This window comes from Triticum urartu, chromosome 3 (genome assembly GCF_003073215.2).
Source record: "Triticum urartu cultivar G1812 chromosome 3, Tu2.1, whole genome shotgun sequence".
In the NCBI taxonomy this organism is placed as follows: domain Eukaryota; kingdom Viridiplantae; phylum Streptophyta; class Magnoliopsida; order Poales; family Poaceae; genus Triticum; species Triticum urartu.
In genome coordinates, this window is record NC_053024.1 from 594,886,364 (window position 1) to 594,909,432 (window position 23,069).

At 46.5% G+C, this 23,069-nt stretch overlaps 2 protein-coding genes across 2 annotated transcripts; one reads left to right on the forward strand and one right to left on the reverse strand.

The window, feature by feature from the left end:
- Nucleotides 1-162: 162 nt before the first annotated feature.
- LOC125548792 lies at nucleotides 163-1,439 on the forward strand. The gene is made up of 3 exons (XM_048712334.1): nucleotides 163-399; nucleotides 489-594; nucleotides 895-1,439. The coding sequence occupies exons 1-3, from the start codon at nucleotides 358-360 to the stop codon at nucleotides 1,032-1,034; spliced, it is 288 nt and encodes a 95-aa protein (XP_048568291.1). The 5' UTR covers nucleotides 163-357; the 3' UTR covers nucleotides 1,035-1,439.
- Nucleotides 1,440-15,448: 14,009 nt separating this feature from the next.
- LOC125545229 (metal tolerance protein 5) lies at nucleotides 15,449-22,058 on the reverse strand. Its single transcript, XM_048709119.1, has 6 exons — nucleotides 21,712-22,058; nucleotides 18,786-18,901; nucleotides 18,456-18,701; nucleotides 17,842-17,922; nucleotides 16,184-16,417; nucleotides 15,449-16,035 (listed from the first exon to the last, which is right to left on the reverse strand). The coding sequence occupies exons 1-6, from the start codon at nucleotides 21,896-21,898 to the stop codon at nucleotides 15,685-15,687; spliced, it is 1,215 nt and encodes a 404-aa protein (XP_048565076.1). The 5' UTR covers nucleotides 21,899-22,058; the 3' UTR covers nucleotides 15,449-15,684.
- Nucleotides 22,059-23,069: the final 1,011 nt, after the last annotated feature.

Genomic DNA, 23,069 nt, shown 5'->3' on the forward strand with positions numbered 1-23,069 from the left:
GCCGGAGGGACAGACAGGGTAAGGCGAGCGGCGCGATGGGCCCGAAAAAATCCCCGCCATCACCTCTGGACGAATGGGGATGCCGCGCCCACGTGACCGCGCAGCGCCCACATGCTGACATGTCCCTCTCCTCCCCCTCGCCTATTTCTACCTCCGCGCCGGTGTTACTTGTCACGCTCTCCTCAGTTCACTCCCCGCGATCCCGGACGCCATTATCAAGCACCACAGCTCTCAGCAGGAGGCTTCGGCTTCTATCTCAGAGGAAGCTCTACCGTCTGTTCTCTGGTCGCTCTGATCGCGCGAACAAGTTAATTAGGTGTGCTTGCCGATCTGGTCGTGGTGTGCTTGCCGATCGCCATGGCCGACGACTCATCGTCCCCGGCGTCTTACATCCGACTGGTACGTCCGCGCAGCATAATGGTGATCTGATTGAGAAGCTAGCGCATGCGCCATTTTGGTGTGCTAATTCAGCCATGTGTTGCAAGCAGGTGCAGCATCTGATCGAGAAGTGCATCTGCTACGACATGAACAAGGAGGAGTGCGTGGAGGCGCTGGAGAAGCACGCCAACATCATGCCCGCCGTCACATCCACCGGTAATACGTCCGTCCACTCTCACATTGCTTTGATTGGTAGCTTCGAGTTTGTCATCGATCGCTCCACTGTCTTTCTTGCATTGCATGCCTGCATGCATGCAGAGGAAGGGAGATGTTCTTCTACCTTTCTCTTCTAGATGATCTTATAGCAAGCTAGAAACTGTATTCAGAGATTGTATCTTCAGATACTGGCTAGCTAGCTACCCTTGATCCATCAGCATGTCAATCTGTTTAGCCAGTAACATACTTATGGATTCAGATGATGTCCTTAATTAATGATTTTCTGTACGTGGGCAACAGTGTGGAAGGAGCTGGAGAAGGAGAACAGGGAGTTCTTCGAGACGTACAAGAAGGACAGAGGCGGTGAGTCGCCGTCGCAGAAGGGCAGTCCTTCAGACCAGGCGTCGACCTCAAGGAGCTCAGACGACAACGACGACTAGAGGCCGGCCGGATCCATGCATATATGCATGGCACTACACAAAACTAAAATATATCAGGGTGTGTGTGTGTAAATAAATCGCAGCTAGCCACGCCACGCCACGCACGTACCCCTGGCTCAGCTCCAGCTGGATGATCCACCGAGCAGACACTCCTTCAGTTGGTTGGTCCAAAATCGAAAAGATTCAGAATCACCAATCCACAGGAGCGTCTGGAATCTTGTATGCATACTAGTAAGCCATGCTGTACAGGTGGAGGAGGAGAATGGACGTCCGTCCGGAGGAGACGACGGACGTACGCGGGCGTTGCGGTCTGTAATTTGTACCCATCTGTACATACTCCTTACATGTGAGCGGCGACTAGCTTGTTGCTGTCAGAGGAAAGATGGCCCTGTCTTGTTCCGATTCCGATCTTTGCGGTGGCTTTTTCTACGTATACTCACTCTCTCCACACGGGCTGGACTAGCTGCGCGCGCCCGAGCTGTCTGTCGGCGATCAAATCGAACGAAACACGCGAGAGCGAGCGTCCCCAAATTCCCATCCGTCGGCCCGGCGGAGTTGGACGTCTGCGGCGCTCCGGCGCCCGCGGCGAGCTTCCTGGAACCGTCGCCCGCCCGATCGATCAGCCCGCGACTGGCGCGTACGTACGAGCTGGTGAGCTACTTGCCTACTTGGGCAGGATTGTTTCGGCCCTGAGAAGGCGACGGGTGTCGTGCCCGATGCACGCACTTGGCCAGTCGCTACGCGCCCGAAACGTAGTCATGCCTTGTACTATACTGAGCTTCACGTCGCACTCCGGCTGGACGACGGACAGGAACAGCAAGACGTACTGGTACGTAGTAGGACGGATATTTTACGTACACGGAGCCGCGGGCACGTACGCGTACGCGTGGTGATCGAGCTCTCGTACGTGCCGCGTGGAGACAGGGCGAGCGGGGCGGCAGAGGATCGAGCTCCGCGTTGCGTTGCGTGCTCGTATCGTGGGCCGCCGCTCGCCACGTACGTGCCCGGCCGGGCTGTGGCCGCTGTGCGCCCCGTGTTCGTAGTGCTTCACGTGCTAGTTGGCGTAGGAGGCGGCCAGATTGTTGGAGGCCATGAGCCACCGGTGGTGCCGGCTTAGCTAGCCAAGTGTGTGTGGTCGATTCACCTTATCCGTTCGCGTTCGCGTTCGCGAATTGTTGGTGTTGGATCCGCATGCTGCAGGCAGCAAAGGACATGGTACTGCACTAGATTGGTTCACTGTACCAGTAGCACTGAATTGATGCAGACTTGCAGAGTTTCGGCCGAGACAGCCTAACTAACAGGCCGGCCTGATTGAACTGAGGCCTGCCTACTAGCCCGCTACGAGAGGAAAGATGACTACTGTGAGCCAGGTCAGGTCCATTTAAAAAAAGGGAATTGTCTAAAAAAAACTTAAAACAAGGGAAAAGACGAAAGGAACTTTTGCAATTACATCTTTGTTGTAATTTTTTCTTCAACATCAGCTGTTTTGCAAAAGTTCCTACCACAATAATACCTTTTTTTCAAAAAAGTGAAAACGCAAAAAAAAAAACTGTAATAAGTCCTTTGTTGCAAAAAAAAATTGCAACACAGCGTTTGCTGCAAATATTTTTGCAATAAGATTTGTGTTGTAAAAAAGGGAACTTGCAACATGAGTTGTGTTGCAAAAGTGAGGATAACGCCCAGCCATGAGATTACGCCGGATCTGACGGCTCGCAATACAGCGGACCTTTTGAAAAGATCCGTCAACCGACGTGTAGCATGTCAGGCTATCGTGTGTTGGACAGATTAAAAGCTCGAGCATAAACTGGGCAGATTAATTCAAAAAAAAATTGAGCAGATCCTTTGTTTTCAAGAAAGGCCATCATGGCTAGCTTTATATTGATCAAGAATCAAAAGTTCTTCGTCGACGAGCTTACTAACGAGAAAGCCAGGTGGAACCCTTATTACAACTAGCAAATATGCCCGTGCGTTGCAACGGGAGACAAAAAAGTATGGCTCACCAAATAAGTATGACTCAATATCCCGATGTATGAGCATACTCTATTTTAACATAGTGGCTCACCATGTTGCCATTCATTTATTTTTCTCACCCTAGCCGATGATGGTCGCGATGTCCACGTGATCACAATGCATTCCGCGGTAAATCCCAAGGCTATGAATTTGCCAGTGCATGCCACACTTATCATTATCTTGCCCAAGGGAAGGTTTAAAACTTAAAAAACAAATCTCATTGACCACGAACTACTCTCAACGCCAAGATATATAAAGACTTTCAAAAAACTAATCAAATCCTAGACATAAAATACTTTTGAATCAGTGAACATTTTTTCGAATCGACAATTTTGTTTTGAAGTTTTTGATTTTCTCAAAAAAAATCATGAACATTAGTTTTGTTTACAATTTTTTTAGATGTATGAACCGGTTTCGAATTCATTACATTTTTGGACTCAACAAACATTTTTTGAATCGACGAACTTTCTTAAAAAAATTGGGCAACAAATTTTAAAAAACAATTTTTTATTTTTATTTTTGTGAATGGACATTTTTTTCAGATTCCCGAATATGTTTTGAATACACGATCAATTTTTCAAAATCATGAACATGCTTTTATTTCCCATCCATTTTTTCCAAATTGTGATTTTTTATAATTTTGTGAACAGTTTTGCAAAAACACCAACATTTTTTGAATCTGCAAATGTTTTATGATTTTCTAAACATTTTTTAATTCACATATATTTTTATGATTTCTCAAACATTTTTTCTGAAAACTCGCAAGTTCTAGAATATTAAAATCCCGAATTAATTTAAATAAGAAAACAAAATGAGAAAAGAAAAGACAAAAAAGCAAAATAAAAAAACAGGGGAGTAAAGCCCTGCACATGGGCCGGCCCATGAACGCATACATGGATAGGGCATGCGTGAGAAAAGAAAGATAAAAATTACAGAATCGACGAACTTTCTTAAAAAAATTGGGCAACAAATTTTAAAAAACAATTTTTTATTTTTATTTTTGTGAATGGACATTTTTTTCAGATTCCCGAATATGTTTTGAATACACGATCAATTTTTCAAAATCATGAACATGCTTTTATTTCCCATCCATTTTTTCCAAATTGTGATTTTTTATAATTTTGTGAACAGTTTTGCAAAAACACCAACATTTTTTGAATCTGCAAATGTTTTATGATTTTCTAAACATTTTTTAATTCACATATATTTTTATGATTTCTCAAACATTTTTTCTGAAAACTCGCAAGTTCTAGAATATTAAAATCTCGAATTAATTTAAATAAGAAATAAGAAAGAAAACAAAATGAGAAAAGAAAAGACAAAAAAGCAAAATAAAAAAACAGGGGAGTAAAGCCCTGCACATGGGCCGGCCCATGAACGCATACATGGATAGGGCATGCGTGAGAAAAGAAAGATAAAAATTACAGAAGCTGGGATTCGAACCCTGGTCGCATCACTACCGGAAAGATCAGCCAACCACTCTGTTGCTCATCATTCTACTCATCATTCTGTGACTTATTATCGTCGCACAGCTATATGACCACGAAGGAGGTGGTGATTTTTGTCCGAAAACTTGAATCATTTTCCCACTTATGGGTGGCATTGGTGGGTAATTTTTATCAATTTTGGAGGGTAATTTTAATGACGGATGACCAGAAGCGATAGCTGCTTTATTAGTAGACAAAGATAACAATAATTAGCCAAAAGGAAACAACGTTTAAAAGTGACCTTTCGTATGAACAAGCAATATCCACAGACACTCCGCAAATACCCGTTGGCCCATCCCACCATCGTGACTGCTAAACTGGGCAGATCCTTTCCCCACGCTTAGGTCGGGGAATATAGATCAATCTCATAGCCCCTCATGCGTCTGGTCCTCTATATGGGCTGACACATTCCAGGTTCCCTCCACACCAGTTTTGGGAAGGGTGTTTTTGTGTTTTCCTTTGTTTTTTCTTCCGGTTTCTCCAAGCACTTTTTTCAAATTATTGAATATTTTTTGAAAGGAGAATTTTTGTTTGAAAACCTGAAATATTTGCAAGCAATAAAAAGAAAAAAAAATGAAGGAAAAAAAACAGGGCGCAATGCGCCTGCACATGGGCCGGCCCAATTCTACACAGGAGGAGGGAGTGGGTGCGCGTTAGTGCCTTCTCCCCCGCGCAGGCCACTAAATAGGAGGTAGTTGTGCTCAAAAGGCATCCACAGAGGAACCCCATGAGCATTCCAATGCTGCCAGCCAAACTTTTGTGCCGGGCACATGAACTTTTTTGTTGTTTTTTGCTTGGTTTTCTGTTTTTTCTTGATCTTTATGATTGTTTTAATTTCTTTTTCCATAATATATGCGACTAGAGCGTACAATATAGGCCTACGGTGAAACGGAAGTATATTTGTGCTTCGGCATGAAGCACAGATGTGCCAAGCGGAGAAGCACAAGTGCTCTACATGAGAATCATGGTTGTGCTCCACTATGAAGCACATGTGTACTATATGTGAAGTACAAATACACTATGCGCGAAAGCATGGTTGTGCTCAGTCACGAAGCACAAAGTGCACTATGCGGGGAGCACACAATGCTATAGGGATGGAGCGTACAACTACCAAGGTGTAAATGGGTGACATGATGATGTATATAGGTTTAGGTCCCTCTGCGGCGGAGGTAACAACCCTACTTCCGTATGGTGTTGTTCTCTTGCGTATAGCGATGTGACAAAAAAGTTAAAAAAACCTCAGCCCTCAGCTTCTAGGACGGGCTTATATAGTGTGTCTTGACCTGGTGTCACAACGGCTAGTCATTAGTGTTCCATGTGGTGTTGTTTTCTTGCGTATAGCGATGTGACAAAAAGATTAAAAAAACTCAGCCTCGGCTTCTAGGACATGCTTATATAGTGTGCCGTGTCCCGAGGTCATAACGACTAGTCATTAGTGTTCTATATAACGACATATTAATACCGATAGTTTCCTATATATTACAAGCAGTAACGGACGCCTTTAACAACTAGTGAAGGGTGCTAGTAGCTCCTGGACTTTACTGCGTAGTGGAGCTCCTAGGGTAAGGTCTCATTGAATGTCTCAAGCCGACTAATGCCTTGCCACTTGTTGGTGATCTTGACTGGGTCCTTAGCATTCATGTGTCTTGGTTACCTAGAACTTTTCTCATCGTGTGCCTACCTGATAGTGAACTACCTTGTCATTAGACCCCAAGTCCATTAGGATCTCGATATAAATATGCCGAGTGAACCCTAAGTGGAAAGATTCCGACTAGACCTCCTTGAAATATGAGTTCCAACTGGTCTTTGGACACGTGTCACAACAAATTTGCTTGTGAAGAGATCCTTGCGGACTAAGTTGGACACGTGTCACAACAAATTTGCTTGTGAAGAGATCCTTACGGACTCTAAAAGAACAAAGAGATGTGCATATAGGGTCAATATAAACAAGTTATGAAACAAGTTCGGTCATACTCTCATCTCTCAGGAGAGATTGACCCGACTAAGGGTGTATCATATAATCCGAGTGATGACATTGACGTTTGGTCTGACTCTCTCGTAGAGATGCATTGATTCAGATGTGAGACTAAGCACACCGAATAATTATAGGCGCGAGATCAATCTTGTCTTTGAGGAATCGCGGAAAAAAAAGGAGAGGGCTTACAAACTTCTCTGAACCTGGTAGCTAGCGGAGCCCTTATTCATGGGTTAGGTACTATTGTACTAGCATTGACCACCGGTTACTGGAAATTCAGCGTAGTTGGACCAATTTTAAATGGAAAAGGGGTTGCTAAATTGAGCCAAAAGGTCCCGATTCTAATCAGGTCCGAACTTGCGAATTGCAACATTCAGTTCCTTTTCGAAGGCCCAACCGATGCTACGGGGGATACAAAATCGCCCCTTGTTTCGGGTGCCGCCAAGTGATCTGGCAATCTCGAGGAGATGGATCATCAGCACCCATATTACAAAACTGATATGTGCCGAGTTGAAAGAAGTCTATATAACCTCCTGAGGTTTCAGGAACGATCACATAACCCCCTGAGCTTTAAAACCGGGTATTTAACCTCCTGGAGTTTGCAAAACCAGATACAACACCCCCTAATAGCTTTAAATGGTGGTTTTGAGAATGGTTTCGAACACATGGCCCATATCACACGAGTCCGTGCTGGTCCTGCCTCAAAACAACTCAATGCAGTGCAGTTACGAACATGCATTTCATCAAACACATAACCTGCAGTGCAACATTCACTACTCTCGGCCATCACTCTACTCTCTTCCATTTCCTCGCCTGCTACTGCAGACTGTTTCGCTGACTCTCCCCTTGTGCTCACAAGTTCAGCATGCGTCGTGTCGATCACTTGCTTGTTGGTGTGCATAGGCCGAACAACTACGATGTGTTTGAGTTAGACGTGCATGTCTGTATTTTGAGGGGAGAGAGTCCGGGGTAAAATTTGAGGCGCGTCAGTAGCAACCAGCAAGAATCTACGACTACGAGCATAGTGCTGGAGCTGCGCCGCCATGAGCCGCTTTTCTCCAACACATACTTGGACCTGGCACTCCTACCACTTTGACGCATTGGCGTTCTTCTTGGGATACATGCAGACGTGTTGCATCTGCTATGTGATCAAGACGCGGAGTTATTGAAATGGCAGCAGCTTAGTTCCACGTATTTTTTGAAAAAGTTCGGTGTTCTTATTGCCTGCGATGCTCTGCAAGCTTAGTAGTTAGTTGTAGAAAAAGCAAGCTTGGCAGGATACATGGACAGTCCACGGGTGAGGCGTGTGACACTGGCTGTGATGGCACAGCGCAGACGACGAGTCAAGAAACGGCATGAGGCAGTGAAGACCGGTAATTACAAACAGACAGAGATCAAGTCGAGCTAGCTTCGTATGACCTTTTGCAAGTTTTGATCATACTCATGTGTGAACCAGCAATAAAAATGTGGCCATGATCAGGGTATAGAGGACATTTAAATATATATGCTACGTACGTGGTTTCTCACAAACAGGCTTTAACACAACAGATAACCTCCATCCCGTACGTCTCCCTCGCGAGCCGCCTCCCGCGTGGGCGACCGGGAGGCCCCAGATCCCATCGCCGCCGAACCTCCCCACTCCTCCTCCCTCGCCGCCGCCCAAGGGCGCGGCCAGGCGAAGCCTAGCCGTCGCCGGCGGCGGCGGGGACTCGGGCCCTCTCGCTCGGGTGGGGCTGGCGCGGGCCGGCGCCGCCGTGCCGCAGCGTGGCGGCGGGCCGGTCGCCACGGCGGGGGGTGGTGGCGCCTTGGCGACGTCGATTCCCTGTGGCGGGAGGCCTTGCGATCTGGTGCGTTGCGGCCGCCAGGGACGACGGCGGCGTGACCGGGTCGGTTCACGGCGGCGCGGCCGGATTGATCGCTGGTCGGCCGTCGGCACGGTGGTGGGTGCGACTCGTCGGCAGCTGGGCAGATCCGCGGGATTCTATCCTTGTCTGGCCCTTGACAGTGCGGGCAACTACGGGGGAAACCCTAGATCTCCTTGGGATCGAGCGATGGCGGCGCTTTTGCGTCGTAGTCCCTCTTTAGGGCATTGTTTTGGAGTTTGCTCCGGTTGAAGGGACCAGCGACGTCGGCGGCGCACGTCTAGTGGAGCAATTGCCGATGAAAATCGCGCCGACTACGGTCATGGCGGACGATGGCGGCATCTTAGATGTCGTTCCCTTGTAGAGGCATCGTCGTTGCAGTCTGCGTCATCAGGCTCGGGATGCTCCGGGGGAAACCCTAGATCTGGGTCTTCCGGATCGGACGATGATGGCGTTTTATCGCTCCCTCCTAGGGGCATCGTTTTGGAGTAAGTGCTGGCTAGGGGGATGGTGGAGCGGTGCTTCATCTCACACATCGATGTCGGCGGATATCGGCGGCATGGCGCTGTGGAGGCTCGGCGTCCGATGCACGGAGATGGACTCGCGCAGGAGGAGGTTGCTGTCTAGCGTCATGGTGACGTCGATGGCAGAGTGACCAGACAAGGTAGAAGCCTTAATATGATCTGAAGACGGAACTGTGAAAGATGACGGCGACGACACACGAGTGCGTCTGACCGGATTGTGCCCCAGACCCGGTATGTGGCTCGGCTGGGGCTTCTGAATATGTTTCGGCTTCCGGCCTTTGATGTTAGGCTTAGGTGAGTGGTTTGGGTAGTGGCCCAGCTAGCATCTCTTCATCATTTTGGATAGAAGTAGCGGCATGTGTTGCCAAGATGGTGGATTCAGGCACATTGTTGTAATACTTTGTAAGGTCCCCGAGAATAATCAATAAAGTGGCCGTATGCATCTCCCAGATGCAGAGGCCGGGGGTCATCCTTTTTTTTTAAAAAAAATATATGCTACGTGTTTAGATTAATTAACATACTTAATTAATGGACAATCCCTACCTGTATTAATCGTCGACGGATGCTATTTCGGCAACTGTCGTGCCGGTTCACATATAGACGCCTCTTCAATGAGGCGTCCTCCCTGTATCTATATATGTAGAATCATTAATGAAAGAGAGGAGAGTTCCATTCATTTTGTTTTGGTTCTCAACACATTATCAGCACGCTCCCGAGAGCGATTTGGTCGAGAGAAAAAGCGACGGCGCGACCGCTCTCCAGCCATGGCCTCTCCTGCAGAGGTCATGATAGCGGCCACCGGCCGGTGTCACCTCCCTCCAGCCGTCGTTGTGGGTCCCCTTCCCCCGCGCGGCGCTCGCGCCCGGAGTAGCCAGGCTACGCCCGCCCGCGTCGAGGCCTCGCCCTCGCACGCTGCGCCAGGCCATGGCCACGCTTGCCTGCGCCGAGGCTTCGCCCTCGCCCGCCCGGCGCCCATCCGCCGCGCCTGGCCATGCACCAGGGGCCCATCCACCCGGCCGCCGACTGCCCCTGGTCGCACGCCCGTCCACCCGGCCTCTGCGCCGGCCGCGCCAGGCCGTGGCCGCCGCTGGCCGCGCCCGCCCGGGTCGGGGCTGCCCGTGGCCGCGCGCCCGTCCACCCGACCTCTGCGCCGCGCCGCGCCGCGCCCCAGGCCACGGCCTCCGTGTCGCCTGACTAGCACCCTGTGCCCGGCCTCCGCGTCGCGCCCCAGGCTACGGTCTCCGCCCGGCCATGTGCTGTGCCGCACCGCGTGCCCGTCCACCGCCCGCGGCGCACCAGCGTCTTCTAGCGCTCCGGCAGCACGAACACGTGCGGCAGTGCCCTCCCATCGGCAGCGAACGGTGGTGCGTAGCACGGCGGCGTGAGCCAAAACGAATCCTTTGATCGCGATTATACACTTTAGCCCATGCGGCTTTACCTATTTTCATAATAGGCTTGTGTGTATAAATCTTGGAGTAATTCCTGTACGTCTCAGGATAACTGAACATGGTTCAACTACTCGTGCTATTCATTAGCACTTGTCATCTTTATTAGACCACGTATGCATAGATATGCATTTCAACCCATTTTCTGTTGAGTTTTACAATTCCAGAAATATGTGTATATTTATATTTGACATGTTCAATGTGTTTACCACATTCTCTAGAACATGTTTTTCACGATTGAGATTAAATTTTCTCGCACAACAATATTGATTTACGATTGAGAAATATAATTTTTCTCGCAAAACAATCTCATTGCAATTGAGATTAATTTTTCTTCCGCAAAATATTAATTCACTTTGCTGAATTATCTTGCAACTTGATACAAGATCATCTCATTTAATTTGAGATCTATATAATTCAAGTTTTTCACTTGAACATCAAGTTTGCAACATCATTACTATTCATTACAATAGTAGTGTATTTCTGTTGAGTATGATGTATTCCGGAACGTATGTATCTCCATGTTCGCTACATGTCGAGATTAATACGTCTATTTGCAATTGAGATTTTCAATTTCTTGCAAATATTGAATGCAAAATTCTAAGTGTTGTTTTTCAGATTGATGCTTGGGATCACAAGGTAGTCATATGGATCTACTGCATATGCAGATTATCGATGACTACTGATAAAGCCTATATTTTGTCGTTCTCGACATTATGATTGCTTTACAAAGTGCTCTCCTACACATTTTACTAAGTCATGACATAAGGCATTATGAGTGAGTATCTACTGATTTCATCAGATTATACTCCCTAGTGTTGCGAGATCTACTCCATTTTGGAGATATGTCATACTTAGCAATTTGAGATTCACACTAATGGTTTCAAGCTAAGTTCTTGAAATATCCATTAATTTTGCAAAATTCATTACAACACTAACCATGATGGTCTTTAATTTACTACTCGTAAATTAATTATCTCTGGCTTGCCCCTATAAGTAATTGATGGCTAAGTAATTTGAGGCGCTTGTCCTTAATGGCCACAACTTACTTAAGCGGGTCATGGACATCAAGATCAGTCTTGCCTCCCATGGGATAGCGCGTGTAACCCAAGCCACATCATCGGGACGCAAAGAACCTCAAGGGTAAAGGTTTGAAACTCACTTCAAACCTTAAACCTGACACCATCATGGAAGTCAATTGTTTGCATAATGTTCTTCTAGAACCGAGCAATGAAATGACTACCCTGCTGTCACGGGACCCTATGGGCACGGAGAACATGAAGGTTGAATATGCATCAACTGACATGTTTGGAGACTACATTTAGTCCCTCAATCTCCTTAGTGATCAATTTATTTATGTCCATTTCTGATGTTCTAATATGAACATGATTATTGTTGTCATCATATATTGTATATCACAATATATTGTATCAGCACTTTGGTACAAATACATTTGTATGTATTATATATATTTGACAGTGATTTTCTTGAGAATCTTCATGTCTATATATAGATTTCTACGGGGGTCAATCTGATAAAAGATGACTTGTGCCTTGTGGACATATGCACCAAGAACTCTATACTCAGGGAAGTAAATGTTTAGACTCCCGTTGAGAGAAAGGGCATATTCTAAAATTGCTAGACGCGATGAGGTATTTTTTGGCTCAACTCGAGTCATATTTACTATTCATGTGGGTACTCGAGTAACGTCGGGATGCTTTATTGCTTCCCGATTTAACTCGTACCCTACTAAACTATAGAGGTATCCGTCAAAATAGTTTCCATAGCGAAACTTATGATGACAACAAAGAGGACTAACTTCTCTTTACCATATGCAACGGATATGGCAAGCACATTCTCTATGTATCATCAGGATTGTACTACACATACTGCAAAACCCGTAGCACATGTTGCGCCCAAGATAGTTTTCCAAAATGTCTTGTACATGGAAAACTTGGCATACTCGCCTTGGTCATCGAGACATTGGGTTGAAACCGAAACTATGAGCAATTCCATAGTTTATGATTATTTTGATGCTAAATTCTAACGATATTTGGATTTTGTGTACACTACATGTGACACAGGGAAGCTAATTTTAAGGCTCGCGCACCTTAAAGTCCAGGCCGAACCACTTAGACTCCTTGAATGCATCAAGTTGAGGTAAGTCACCCTTTCCATCCATTGACTAGACTATTCAGGTGTTCCATGGTTCCAAAAGACGCATCTATACGATGGTCTCAAGTGTGGTTTATCCACACAAAACCATTGGCTCATTATCCTGACATCGATTTCAAGCAAATCGAATGGATAACATTGCAGAATTCTCCTTCAGTGCCTTTTATATGGCCCTTGGATTGAAGTTTAGCAATTTGTCCCATGTTTAGACTCAAAATGGTTTGGTAGAATCCTTTATCCAAAGAGTATGCTCATTGCATTATCTTTACTTTGGAATTGCAATTTACCAACTTTATGTTGGAGTCATGCAGTTTACATGCTCATGACCAAACTGCATACTATTATTCCCCTCTATCTTTGATACGTGGAAATCTACCAAGTATATCCCATCTGCGGTATTTCGGTTGCATACCGATATCACCACCCCAACATACATCATTGGCCCCTCAACATATAGTTGGGATCTATGTGAGGAATAACTGTATTTCCGTCAATACCTCAAGCCCCTCGCATGGGGAGTTATTCAAGGGCAGTATGCTAATTCAATGAGGAACATTTCCAGGCATTAGGGGGAGATTTCAAGTACGATAAAGAATGCCAGAAAATTAGTGGAATGTTCAACACATTTCTTCCTCAATTCCACGCACTCAAAGATCTGAACCATGCGTTCAGAAGATTTGCAACACATTGCAAATAAACTGTCAGATTCATTTACTGAATATAAAGGTGTCTCACAATCCTACAATCCTGCAAAAGTACGCCTGAAAGAATGGAGGTACCAACAAAAACCACTCCACTCCCCGTTCGATGCAACAGGGGGAGATGTATGGCAAAAGTACATCAGGATTCAGCTTCTCACAAGTAAGGATATCAAGGCGTGTGAATCAGTAAATGCAAGTCAACTTCACGTTGACATACACCTAATGGGTAGTATACACCCAGTGGATGGGAAACCTCCACCAACCCAGGTCATAGTGCACACAATGACCGGGACATCGGAATACCCGACTCAGTCGCATTGGAAAATCACAAGCAGTCACCATGGGTAACGATATTTCCATCAACTATATATTGATATATAGATTCTGAAGAATCATATAACCGAAAGTCTACAAATTGTCGACATACATTTCTCAACTAGATTGCAAAAACCTTTCGAATGATTCAGATCCAAAGACCATGGCCATGGCAAAGTGTGAACAACACTCGGACTGAGCTCAAGCAAAGGGTATAATCTAGGTAGAAATGATCTTGCTCGATAATGGGAAGGTATTCATAAGAAATACCTACACAAGTTTTCTTCTGGAAACAGAATTGAGAACAACGAGGTGGTGAAAACAAAGAGCAAGTATTGTAGCATAAGGGTTCACGCAGATACCCAACTATTCTCCAGAGGTGGAATCTCTTTCCGATAACTTATATCATTGGCACTAAAAAATCATCTATCTCTGCAGTTGATAGATGTAGTGATTACATATCCATGTGCATCACTAGATTCAGACATATATGATTGATTCCCGATGGAATCTCAATTCTGAATCGAAATACAAAATGCAACATACATTGTGTAAAATCAGTAAGTCACCATACGACTTATCGTTGTCGGTACATTTGGTACAACCGACTTAATGAGTTCCTTTCCACAAGGATTACTCCTACGATGATGATTATCCATGTTTGTGTGTCTGCAATGACGACACATGTAATCATCTAAATGACGGAATTTAAAATGAAGGATCTGGGTAAACCAAAAGACTGCTCGTTACTACAACTTAAGCACCTTCATTCATACATTATGGTACACCATGTTGTCTATATCCAAAACATATTGGAGAAACTTATTATGGACAAATTTTATCCATCCATAACTCTCATGGTAGTTCATTCTCTAAATGTAGAGAAAGATCTATTTAGACCAAGAGATGATGGAAATGAGATATTAGGACTCAATGTTCGATAATGCCATTGGATCCGCCAAACACAATTGGTTGGTACTTAAGAATATCTTTCGATATCTCCAAGGCATGAAACATCTTGTCCTGGTTTTTCAGTTTCGGAGAAATCTGAACACCAATATCATTGGATACATCGATCATCCCACTATGTCAGATCGTAGACAAGTTTAGTGTTCCTACTAGGTGTGGTAGCCCTCTCATGAAGAGTCTTTGAAACAGACCTCATGGCTACATTCACCAATCATTATCTCAACGATAATGTTTCTTGTGTTGCCCAGATACAAACATGTTACATAATAAGCAATATCACTATATTGCATATCTTGCAAGTCAAATCATGCAACTGATTTGTTCACCAAGTCTCTACCAACTTTTACATTCCAGAAACATGTTCATGGAATTGGTATCTGACGGCTTTGGAATTTGCAAGAATCAGGGGGAGTATCTTCCTGAATTGTTCCTGTTCAAAGTATTATATTATACTCTTTTTCCCTTCATGAGTTTACTTTACAAGTTCTCATAAAGGTTTTTAATGAGGTAATATCAACATAAGACCATATGTCATACTTTCTGTTTTCCCCACCAGGGTTTTTAGGGAAGTATATACGACATATTTATTGTCCTCTAAACTCTATGGGTTTTCTCGTATTGAGTTAAAAGAGACAATAATCATTATATGTTGCATCATTTTCTCCTTATTTTTCCCACTGGGTTTGAAGGAGTTTTAGCAACATATTCTACACCACTCCTCATATTCTTCCCACAGGATTTTTGGAGGAGAATCTTTCAAGATGATGATGCTACCTGGACAAGCATGGATTAGGGGGAGTGTTAAGATTAATTAACATACTTAATTAATGGACAATCCCTGCCTGTATTAACCGTCGACGGATGCTATTTCGGCAACCGTCGTGCCGGTTCACATACAGACGCCTCTCCAATGAGGCGTCCTCCCTGTACCTATATATGTAGAATCATCAATGAAAGAGAGGAGAGTTCCATTCATTTTGTTTTGGTTCTCAACACTACGTATGTAGTACAGCAACTTACAAAAGACACAATCTACGTCGACATCGCCAGATCCGGCACTCCAGTATGCACATTTCAGTTCCGTGCTGCACCCGCAGGTTTTTCTGCGACGCCTTGACGAACACCCGGATTTCTGAAACTATTGCCATTAATCTGTACAGAGCTGCATCCACCGGCTGAACCTGAAGCTACTTGTCGTGGGACAGAGCGTGCTCAGGCCGATGGGTGAACTCGTAATCAAGGTGCACGAAGGCGCGCTCGATCTCAGGCAGGCGCTCCAGCTTCTCCTGCAGGGCCTCGCCGATGTCGTGCGCCTCCTGCAGCGGCATACCGGCCGGCAGCACGATGTCCACCTCCACGAAGTAGTGCGAGCCGAACGTGTAGGCACGCACCGTGTCGATGTGCCTCACGGCCTTGTGGTGGTTCCAGCAAAGGTAGGTCAGCTTCTGAAGGTACTCTGGCGAAGCCGACTGCCCAACGAGCGAGTGTACGTTTTCCAGCACCGTCATGGACCATGTCCTGATGGTGTAGATTGCTAGCTGTAAATGAGGAACCAACTCATGATTATTATTTTTCTCTGAAAATCAACTGTCAATTTCAAAACAGCATACTGTCTGCTTTATCATTCATGTTATTTGGTTGTTATGTAAAAGAAGAAAAAGAAGAGAGGGAAGGGGAACCACTTACAATAATTGCACCAACTGGGTCGATCCATCCTTCGAAATAATTTGCGAGCAGTGCAGCCACAAGGCCAATTATATTAGTGATAACATCGAAAATGTGATCCTGCGCATAAGCCTTGACGATTTCGTTGGTGAACGTGCGGCAATATAAAGCCAGGGCAAGTTTCACCAGCGTCACTGAGAGCATGATGTCCACAACCCACTTTTCCTGCTCCTTCGTCAAGCTGAATTCACCACCCTAAAAAATGATGGTTTCAATATGAGCAAACAAAAATTGCAATGGAAGTATTAAAGTTTGTATCTAAGTCTTAGTTCCAGAGTCAGGGATACATAGATGTGCTTCGAAAAGGAACTGCACAACAACAAAGGTTGCAGACTATTGATGAAAAAAAGTACTCCCTCCGTTCACTACAAGATGTTTTGAAATATTTCAATATGGACTACATATGGACTGAAATGAGTGAACAAACATACTAAAACATGTCTATATACATCCGATTCACAAAAAAGTCAGAACATCTTATATTTGTGAACGGAGGGGGTATTTTAGGAAGCTCTCATTCCACTGTCATGGCCTACATTTAGCTAATTATTTCCCAGACAGATTTTTTTTTGTGAGAATGTGATAAGTCTGAGTACAATGTAACAAGAAAGGTTCAGTAGGAAAAGTATAGTGCTTATAGCAAAATCTTTATTTTCTTTGAAGGAGCACGGTAGGCAAAAGCACACTGGTCATGGCAACTGGGAAACTTAGCTAGCCAAAATCATGTGGCTTCTGGTGCACAATAAAGGATATAGATCAAGACTTTGACCAAGAATTCTATTAATACAGAACCACGATTAGCTGGAAGTACTGTTGAAAACAAATCTAGTGATACCAATTTCAAGTCATAGAATGCACATATCAATAAAGTAATTCCTGGGCACACCTTGTCTTAACAAAAACCTAACAAGCCTACATATTGGAGTGGTGAGGGGTACTTCAGCAATTATTTAGTCAACACATAGTGTTGTCGTAGAAGTGATATAACGAACCTAAAGTGGCAAGATATGACATGAATCAAAGTATCAAAAGTAAGGAACACTAGTACAGTGAGCAGAATGATTTTATATGTCAATAAACCAAAACAACCAACATTTGACATGATCTACAGAACACAACTTGGTCCACTAATTTATATTTAAATATGTTTATAAAATTCAACAAAAGTTATAAGATACTATGAAACAATGAAAGTACTTTTGAGATAAATTCATCTACACCACTTTTAGGCGTCTCTAAATACTTTTGAATATACTCCCTCTGTCCCAAAATAAGTGTCTCAACTTTGTACTAACCTTGAGACACTTATTTTGGGACGGAGGGAGTATGTACAAGTAGCCATTTTTAAAAGTTTGATTACTCATGTCCAAAATGACAGCTTTTAGTGAACTGCAGGGACTATGTGTTAGTGATACTGAAAGATCAAGGCTCCCACACAGCTAGTGTTGAAAAACAGCACAGGAAAGTTCAGAAGTGCAACAGTGAGTAGTAGGGGTGATATTAGTGCAACTCATGATTTCAGAAAAGGAAAAGAAATGCCCTTGGAGAAATTTCTGCTCGGAAGGTCAGTGGAGATAAAAAAAAGGTATTTCAAAGCCAATAAAAATCAATGGACTTACATCAGACAACAGTGATCGAGTTGATTCTAAGATGATCTGAAGGCCAAGCGTTGCCATGACTGAGGCAAAGACAAGTATTCCCTGGAGAAAGGTTATAATGAAGCTGTGAACATACTGAAAAGTAAGCAAAAAGGTATTGCTTAATAGTACAAGACGTGCCCGAACAGTTACAAAACTAAACCGGAAGCGTCGAAAGAATACTCTATAGTTTTTAGGCTTAAAATTTCATAGACCACACCTAAGTGGCAGCTAACAAAAGCAAAAAAATAAATAAAAATACAGGATAACACTGGAACACCCAGAGTGCCTTAGAAGTTAGAGCATGATATTAAGTCTTCTTCTTAAATCACAAATATCAATCATATGTTCTAATTTCACCACTTCATTCAAGATTTTGCATTAATTTATTTATTTTCCTGATCCAATATCCGTTTGAATTCCTTTTCTTAGTGCTATACAAAAGCACTATGGAGAGTAAAACTAGTAACTGAAGTATGCAGCACTTATACTGAATAGAACTAATTAATACACACCAATGAGAGTGGTCGAATGGATTATGAAAACAGTTCCCTAGAAAAGGAATTATAAAAAGTACGTGTTGAAACAAAACTCACCAGCGGCTGCATGCGCTTTTTACCAATTGGATATCTGTAGGGATTTGGTGTTTGCATAGAAAATGCAGTAAACCATAAGATGAACCCCGATAACAAGTCAAGAAGAGAATCCAAAGTGGAAGCTATAATAGCAGGGGAGCCACTACGTACTGAAGCATACACTTTTGCAGCAAAAAGAACCATGTTTGCAATGTTTGACAGCCGGATGGCTAATGTTTCACTCCTAGCAACCTGTTCACGCTCTTCCTGCAGGTAGATAAGTTTCATTTAGCTTTTAAGTTAGCAGTCTTCCCTGATGTCACAGCCTGAAGCTTATTTTATAGAACAAACCTTGGACATTCCAGGAAGAAAACCACGATCTGTCAGCGCATCCATTTCATTGAAACCCTCCAGCATTTCCACTTGCTGTTGGTAGTATTCAGCGACAACATCCTCAGGAGCTTGACCTACAAAGAGAATTAAAGATCTTATTTGGAAGCACAGGTCATCTCCAACGTGGATCACCAAATTTCAGCCCGCAAATGTCCCTGGACACATCCGGACGCGACCGCGGACATCCGGCCGGGCGGAGGCCATCCTACCGTGATCACCAAATGTCCGCACAAAATTTAGCAAGTTCAATATATTGCCTCCAAACCGGACGAAATCTAACAAGTTTGAAACAAACCTAAACTAAATTATGCATAGTAGCGGACGGTGGCCTCGTAGGCCAACGCCGCCTGCGCCGCTTTGGTCTTTACCGCCCAAGCCTTCGTCGACGAAAGGCCTGCCAAGCGTCATGGCATCCCTACCCGGCCGATGCGGCATGCTCACGGCGCATACGCTCAGCCGCATCCTCCACCACCTTGCACCGCATATCCGCAGCGGCTTGGAGGAAGAGGGCACACTCAAACTCTGACAGCCCCACTTGCACGAGATGGGTGTTGAGTTGGCACCGGAGGCTGGCTCCGACTCAACGGTCATCTTGGAATGGTCGAGCGCCCAAGCCTCCCAAAGCATGGGTCCGCAAGCACCCACGCTGGCGGCACTTTGGTCTAGGCGAACGCCGTATTTTGTTGTGCGTTGCATCCAGACCTGGCCAGATGACCCGGCACGGCCTGACCTGACCTAAACGACACGGCCCACCTAGGCACGCCTAATAAACGGGCTGTGTCGGGCCCACACTCGCCGCGCTCCCTAGCCCAGGCACAGCACAGGAAGAAAACGGGTCAGCCCACTGACACATTTAGCCCATCAGCCCGCCTCATTCTTGCACGGCCCGATTATAAATGTGTCAGGCCAGGCCCACCACGGGCCAGGCATGTGGCCTATCGGGCCAGCATGCTAGGACCGGCCCATTTAGGCATGGGGGTGGCTTGGACGACGGCTCCTTCTTGACGGCTGGGAGAACCGGGCGCCACTGGCTGTCCGGCTAGCGATACGGCAGGGACAGCGGTTGTTCCTTCATGCGGCGTCCTCTGGACGTTGTGGTTGCACGGAGAGGACAATAGTGTCAAACCCCGGTCGATCAACGACCAGCACAACGCCTCCTCCATTTGCGGGTCGAACTCGTCGTCCGTCGACACCAGCGCGACGAGTAAGTGCGGCTTCTGCTTCTCGTCGTCGGAGAAGATCGGCTTCACCTTCACGGTGGATGGATACATGGACGACAACAGGCCTGGCGACCGTGTGCGATGACGCAAACTAGACCCGAAGCTCCTCTAGATCCGATGTCCTAGCGTGGCGGCGGCTGGTCGGAGCGATAGCGGCTGAGCAACCACCAAGCCCGGGTCTTCTCGGCGTCCATCTTCTTGCCTATAGCAGCGGCCAGAGGTGTGGTGGTGTGCGGCGACCGGTGGAGGTGTGGGAGGAGTAGTGTGCAGATAGGGTTTGCACTAAGGAGGCCGGTCAGCTAAAGCCGGAGTAGGCTTCTCAGTCCCCGAGCCGCCATGAATGCGGGTAGGCGGCAGGCCGGTCAGCCGGTTCGGATAGGGTTTTGGGTGGGTCCGGGCTTTCGGAGTCCGACATGGCAGACGTCCGGACTCCTCCAGTGCTATGCTGATTTGGGGCCAGCTTGTGGGATTTTGGACATTCGAACCAGTCCAGACAAAAAGAAAATTGAAATGGAAAAGCTTTATTCCATTACACATTCGAGGCAGCTAAATCGCTGGCAACCGCATCAGCTACAAAGTTTGGTACATCTGACAGCCACATACAGACATCTGATCCAACCAAACTCGCGTCAAACGACGCCAATTTATGAGCAACTACATTACAAGACCTGGGACACCACTTGATGGGAACTGACTGAAAGTAATACACCAATTTAAATTTTGCTTCACGAAACAGGCCACCGTAGACTGAATTGTCATAATCATCGCCAGTGACAGCTTGTTTCAGCACCAGTGCGTCTGTTTCAAAAATAACATTCCAGCATCCCAGCACGCTCGCCCTCTCTACAGCATGTAACAGGGCTACAGTTTCTGCTTGAATTGCCTCAGTTAGTCTGCACAATCTCCCTGCCCCTGCTGCTTCTACTCCTCCTTCAGAGTTTCCGATTATGAAACCCCATCCTCCCGTCCTTGTCTCCTTTGTGAAAGCTCCATCTATATTGATTTTTAGACAATTTGGTGACCCGCGTTTTCGAGGCCTAAAAATGTATGGCCCGGTCCGGGCATTTACGGGCGTTTTGGTGATCCGCGTTGGAGATGCCCTCATGTGTTTTTTTCTTTTGAAAAGGGCCCTCGTGTGTGTTAAAAAGGGGAAAGTTTCAAAGAGTTCACGTGCTATCCTAGATAGATCCTACAGTCCTTTTATCCCTGTCATCCAATCCCCCACTACCATAATTCTGCTGACCTCACACAGCACCCTTTTTAGGAGATATGCATGAGCAGTGCAAGACTGAAAGAACTGAACCGAAAAAGCACAGATTGAGGTTCCCCATATGGGCAATATGCAATACCAGAGAGGCTCAACAAGAATAACATCCAACGAAAAACTACACATTTCTGCGAAGCTAGCATGCGAAGTCGAATCTGGCGAAGCACCACCGTCAGTATCCAGAACCCAATCTCCATATCCGAAATGGACTACTTATCTCCTCTTACGAGGAACCGAACACAAGACAAAAAAGGGTAAAGTTTTATAATCATCACGAGCTGCGTAAAAAAGCGGCCGCCCCATCGAAGAAACCAAGCTGCCAAATCGCGAGAAGCCCCATGGATACGCATGGACATAAAGAAGCAGAACATGCGCGAGTGGGCCAGAGAAAGGGTACCTATGACGCCGAGGCAGTGGTGGTGGAGCCCTCGGGCGGGCCTCTCCTGCTGCGCCTCCGGCGGGCGGAGGCCGTCGAAGTTGAGGCGCCACGACTTCTCCGCCGCGGGCGCGCCGGCGTCGCCCGCCTCGACGGCGGCGAGCAGCCGCAGCTCCTCGCCCTCCGCTCCGGCTCCACCGGCCGCCATTTCCGAACCCTAGCCGCCGCCCGCCGCCGCACTCCCTTGGCTTCCCGTTTCTTGCTGCGCGGCGCTGCGCGAGGGGGCAGGGGAGCGGACGCGGGGGGAGGTTGGGAGTTGCGAGGCAAAGGCGCCGTCGAGCAAACCAATTAAGCGGCTACTAATGCTGTAGTGGCGCGTCGCGATGCGATTAAAGGCGCGAGGAGGGGGGGCTGCGGGAGGCTTCGTGTCTTCTGGATGCACCGAGTCCATGCACCGGGAGAGGCCTGGCTGGTGGACCCGGTGGAAAGCGGTGGTTCATGGGTCTAGTGCGTCTGGTTGGTGTACGAAGTGCTTCCTGCGGGCCGACTATCCGGGGAAAGGTGGCACCGTGGCAGGGAGGTGCATTGATTTGAGAGGATACGAATCTAATGGCTCCGCGTGCGACATGTACAGTAGGATACGGGCACAGTTTATGTGATGATAATCTACTTACTAGGAGTAGTATCTGCCAGCAGTACACGATATGGTCCATGTGTTGAGCCGCATGCTTCTCCCCTGGGAGGCAGAAGAAACAGACAAGGTGAGCACGTAACATATCCTGACCACGAGACTCTCGTCTCGATCCCGTGAGAGTTCGTCCGCAGCATGGAATTTTGCAGCAGGAAGGAAGTCAAGAAGGGCATGGAGGAAGCAAACAATCTGAATATCCGTAAGCATGCTCCGGGAATCATTGTCTATCAAGCTGGGACTAACTGGTCGAAAAGTGGTCAAATATTTGAGTGGCAGAGTCAAGGAGGAGAGCATTTGATACTAGCACGAGGGCGGGCGGGTGCAATTAGTTGGGGCTGGCAAGCAAACTCGCTGACGGAAAAACGTGCGGTGTGGTTGGAATCACCTCCCCTCCGCCTCCGGCGTGCGTCCTGGTCGCCGCCGTTGCTTTCCGAGGGCCGAGCGAGTGGACCTCCACCGCCTCGCATTTTTCCACATCCGTTTCCGTCGAGTCTCGACCACAGGGCGGCCTACTTCGCCGACGCCACTGGTTCTGATTGGAACAAGTGGCCGGAGAGCGCCGGAGAGTCACGCCTTGCCACGCCGGACTGGCGGCGATCGATCTTTCCCATCGAGCGACACGACGGTCGATAACTGTGGCGCGACGGCCGCTCTTATCTTCACGGGAAAGACGCAGCGGCGACGGCGA

Excerpts from the sequence above, each read along its gene's own strand:
- LOC125545229 (XM_048709119.1), bottom strand. The coding sequence starts at position 21,898 with ATGGCGGCCGGTGGAGCCGGAGCGGAGGGCGAGGAGCTGCGGCTGCTC. Across the intron at positions 18,702-18,785 it reads TTCTTCCTGGAATGTCCAAG|GAAGAGCGTGAACAGGTTGC; the intron begins GTTTGTTCTATA and ends ATCTACCTGCAG. Across the intron at positions 17,923-18,455 it reads AAAAGCGCATGCAGCCGCTG|GGAATACTTGTCTTTGCCTC; the intron begins GTGAGTTTTGTT and ends ACCTTTCTCCAG.
- LOC125548792 (XM_048712334.1), top strand. The coding sequence starts at position 358 with ATGGCCGACGACTCATCGTCCCCGGCGTCTTACATCCGACTG. Across the intron at positions 400-488 it reads CGGCGTCTTACATCCGACTG|GTGCAGCATCTGATCGAGAA; the intron begins GTACGTCCGCGC and ends TGTTGCAAGCAG. Across the intron at positions 595-894 it reads GCCCGCCGTCACATCCACCG|TGTGGAAGGAGCTGGAGAAG; the intron begins GTAATACGTCCG and ends CGTGGGCAACAG.